At 43.6% G+C, this 4,198-nt stretch overlaps 1 protein-coding gene across 1 annotated transcript in view; it reads right to left on the bottom strand.

Moving 5' to 3' along the window:
• LOC103608679 (ankyrin repeat domain-containing protein 16-like) overlaps nucleotides 1-4,115 on the bottom strand; it is a 23,160-nt gene extending 19,045 nt beyond the window's left edge. Inside the window, exons 1-4 of the mRNA XM_008593080.1 lie at nucleotides 4,031-4,115; nucleotides 2,727-2,965; nucleotides 2,072-2,233; nucleotides 751-829 (exon numbers count right to left, since the gene is read on the bottom strand). Of these exons, the coding sequence (XP_008591302.1) occupies nucleotides 751-829; nucleotides 2,072-2,233; nucleotides 2,727-2,965; nucleotides 4,031-4,115 (565 nt within the window). The remainder of the gene's footprint in view (nucleotides 1-750; nucleotides 830-2,071; nucleotides 2,234-2,726; nucleotides 2,966-4,030) is intronic.
• Nucleotides 4,116-4,198: the final 83 nt, after the last annotated feature.

Here is a 4,198-nt window from a genome sequence, read left to right as displayed (position 1 = left end):
GTGAAAATGGCTAGACACCACAACCAACGTGCAGATGGTCCACCAGGCACTGGAGTGCACTGACACAAGGAGAGTCACCAGCAGAGATAAAGAAGAGGATGTCTCTCTCCACAAAGCCCATTCCAGAGCGACAGAAGAAGCATCTGCTCTATGATAATATTGGGGGACCTGAACCCACCTCTCAGCTTTGGACAGATCATCTAGGCAACAAATCAACTGAGTAACCATTACTCTTTCAGAAGGAGAGAAGAAATCTAGGGTAATTAGAGGGGGAAGGGGAGAGATTGGACAAGGGGCATAAAGAATAAGTGCAATTTGTAACTATATATATGTTAGTAATATTGATTTGATCAACATATGTCAACGTTGAACCCTAAAAATATGTATGATCAATTATGATTCAATAAATATTAAAAAAAAAATAACAAGTCACAACACAGCTGTATGAGTAAGCATTCTTACACCGTCATGGTAACAGCAATAGTTCTAGAGCTTTGCAGACAGAGGAAATGGTATTCTAAGGAAAAATAACAAGTCACAACACAGCTGTATGAGTAAGCATTCTTACACTGTCATGGTAACAGCAATAGTTCTAGAGCTTTGCAGACAGAGGAAATGGTATTCTAAGGAAAAGTTGCAGAGCTACTAGAAGAACAATATTAAAACCAATGTTCTTAATATTAAAGTATGTGCACTGTTTACATTTAATTTACTAATAATTTTCAAGGGATATATAAGGTAAAGTTGTACCTGATCGATTTCTTTCATCTTTGGCATTGACGTTGGCACCCAAGGATAACAGAGTCTGAATTGTGCTTGTATGTCCTTCCTGAGTGTTGAAATAAATTTGTTATCTACGTGATGGGGACAAAAGCAAACCCTGACATACAAACTCTAATCCACAGAAGGTACTTTTTCTAAAATAGTCAAATGCTAAAGTAGAACATTCATATCTAAAGGAAGACTCATTATTATCGCTCTCAAATTCTAGTATAAGTCACTAAATATTTTGGTGACATTTAGTTATTAGAATGTAGATGACCAGGTCTGTAGGCCAAATTATTGACGTAGTGAGGAGGGGTTTCCAGCAGTGTAAATAGTATAAATAATGTGATTTATATGTGACCCAAATCCCAAAATTTCCCAACCAAATATACCCTTTGCTAAAATATTTAGGACGGAAATGAACTACAAAAAATCGCAACCTCTCATAAATGGGATTCCTACTGCAGCTTGCATTATCGTTTATGAAGTAATTTGCACACTCTTTCTTTGTCCAGCCAGTTAGTCCGTTAGTATGTAGTGAGACTAAAATCAAGGTTCCAGGTCCATCCTTCCTCTGGGAGGACCAAGTAGCTTTTCTCCCTCTGTGGTCACAAACCGGACTCTTAGCCTGTCCCTGTGTATCCATCCACCTGCTCACAAGGGGGAAATGCAGGACAGTGTAGTTGATCAGGAAAAAATTTATTCCTGCTTCTAGGAAAACAAGTGAAGACACGTGGCCAATAAATAATGTTAAAGATAATATGCAAAAGACTCCTAACATTTAAACTGTTACTTTTCTAGTGAAAAACTATTGCATATCTCAATATTTTATACACTGCAGAGCCAAGTAAATGCAATTCCCTTCAGTTAAAGAGATCTTAACTTCTGAAATCCTGAATCGGGACAGAGAGCTAGGAATTTCATGCAATGCATCTTTGAGGCTTCAAATAACATTATTCCTGAAAACAAAAAAGTGAGGGGGGGAGGAAGAGAATACAGCTCAGGCATTGCATGGAGTGGAGTAAACAATTTTTTTCAGGGCTGGCTAGTTAGCTCAGCCGGTTAGAGCGTGATGCTGATAACAAGGTCCCTGTACCAGCCAGCCAAAAAAAAGGAATTTTTTTCAGTTTCTGCCTAGAAACAAAGACATGTTTCTATTTAAAGGGATAAAGGGCTTCAGAATCATGAACATTTCAGGAGTATATCATGGGTAATTTCTTCCATAGAGATAGAGCCAAAGAAACCAGGACTATGGAGCTGTCCATCAAGGGAGCAAGGCCAGGCTGAGCAAGACGGAAACACAAACCTTAGCTGCGTAATGAAGTGCCGTAAGATGGGATGATGTTGCTTTCACGTCTACATCAATGCCGAGATCAGACACCAAGAACCGGATGGCTTCATCCTGCCCGGTGACAGCTGCCCTGTGCAGAGCCTGGGCCCCCAGGCTGTCCTCAGCGGAAAAGCAGGCCTAGCAGACAGAGGACAGAAGGGCAAGGATGAGTGGCAGAGAAACCCAGGTCCACACACCTGCTGACAGTCTGGCAAAACTCAGTTGTCTGGTACGTTTCTCTGGGCAGAGGATACATAGCTTCTGATTCTCAAAGGACTCTCTAACCGAAAAAAAAGGGTTAAGATTCAATGCTCCAGACTATAATAACAAAAGCACAGTCAGCAGAGACAGCTGGTTGTTATGACTACCAAAGGCAACTATTTACTGAATACTTACTTCGCTGCTTTATGTACAGTATATTATTTAATCCTTCTGGGAACCTTCTAAAGAAATTAAATTTGTCTCCATTTTACAGCTGGGAACGCTGATGCTTAAAGAGGTCAAGGGGTCCCTTGGGGAACTTGGTAGAGCTGGGATTTGAACCAAAGATCTGAAGGACGATGAGCTCTGCTTACCCTGTGATCTAACATTTGTAGGAAGAAGCAAAGGAATAAAACACCCATTTTTATACCTCATGTTTTTCGAGGAGCAGCCTGGCCACACTGACATGACCACACTGAATTGCATCCATAAAGGGGGTGACGCCGCAGTTGTCTCTGCAGTCTCGTTCATAGTGGCACCTAGAGCCAAAACCCAAAAGAACAGGGCTGAGAACATGCACTGCTTCAAACCCAGTGGATGGATAACACTTGACCACATGCAAGTAGCTTGTGCTAGGTGCTTCAAGAAGTTCGTGTGAAAATTTGCGTCACCTTTTAATTCTATCCACGAACTTACAAATGACCTGTGACAGTCAGGAGCCCCTTCCCCTCCGCTCCCTGTCTTAGCATCTGAGCTGAGCTCTAGTCTCTAGGGACACGCCGACCCTCTCCAGCAAACCTGCTCCTCCTCCAACCATCTCTGTCCCATCCAATAGCTCCCGTCTCTCCAGCTTCTCACGCCAGAGGCCCTGATGTCATCCTTGCCACCGGCATCCCCTTATCCCTCTAGTCAATTACCCAAATCTCTTAATTCTGCAGCCCAGATATTAAACATCTGCATCCTCCTCTCCATCACTGCTCTCACCCCTTAAGACCAAGTCCATAGATCCCCTTATCCCTCTAGTCAATTACCCAAATCTCTTAATTCTGCAGCCCAAATATTAAACATCTGCATCCTCCTCTCCATCACTGCTCTCACCCCTTAAGACCAAGTCCATAGCAGACAGCAGCCTACCAACCTCTACCTCACCTTGACTTTGACTCCTGCTGTGCCTTCCCCACAGCGACAACCTCTTTCCACAATGTAACTGAGTGAGATCACTCCTGCTTAAAATCTTTAAGTGTTCCCCACTCCACAGAGGACAAAAATCTCCACCCTCAGCATGACCTCCAAGGACTTGAAGGACAGGACACCTGCTGACCTCTCCAGTCTGCCCACCCTGGGCCTCCTGCTGCCGGGCCCCATCCTGCCTCTGTACCCTTGAACGTTCTGCTTGGAACATGACTGTCCACTATTCCCTTGGTCACCTCCAAGTCTCACCTTAAATGTGATCTCGACAGGCTTTTCCTCCTCCCCGTCCACACGAGGGCTCTGCTCTCTCACAGCGTTCTGTACTACTCCTTTGCAGCCTTACTGCAATTTGTAATTAGATATTTATCTGTGGGATTATTCGTCTATGCTCATCCTCCTCACAGCCTACAGGCTTCTCTAGAGAAACGACTATGTTTATCACCCAGAACCTAACACACAGGAGGTACTCAAAAAATGTGTTTTAAAGGAAGGAAAGAAGATTTGTGAATCTGCAGACATGCAAGCATGTTCCCGTTTGTATACGTCGTCTCCTGGCCACTTCTCCCACTCCTCTGGCCTCAATCACCTTCTCTGTGTCGATGAGCCCCGCATCATCACTTCGGCCCATCTGTGTCTCTAACTGCCTGCTGCCGTCTTCGCTTGGGGATCTCAAAGGCACATGAAACTCAACGTGTCCAAAAGTGAAATTCT

The sequence above is a fragment of the Galeopterus variegatus genome, unplaced genomic scaffold (genome assembly GCF_000696425.1).
Source record: "Galeopterus variegatus unplaced genomic scaffold, G_variegatus-3.0.2 Scaffold8681, whole genome shotgun sequence".
In the NCBI taxonomy this organism is placed as follows: domain Eukaryota; kingdom Metazoa; phylum Chordata; class Mammalia; order Dermoptera; family Cynocephalidae; genus Galeopterus; species Galeopterus variegatus.
The sequence above is the reverse complement of the archived record's forward strand: the minus strand, read 5'-3'. Positions and strand labels throughout refer to the sequence as shown.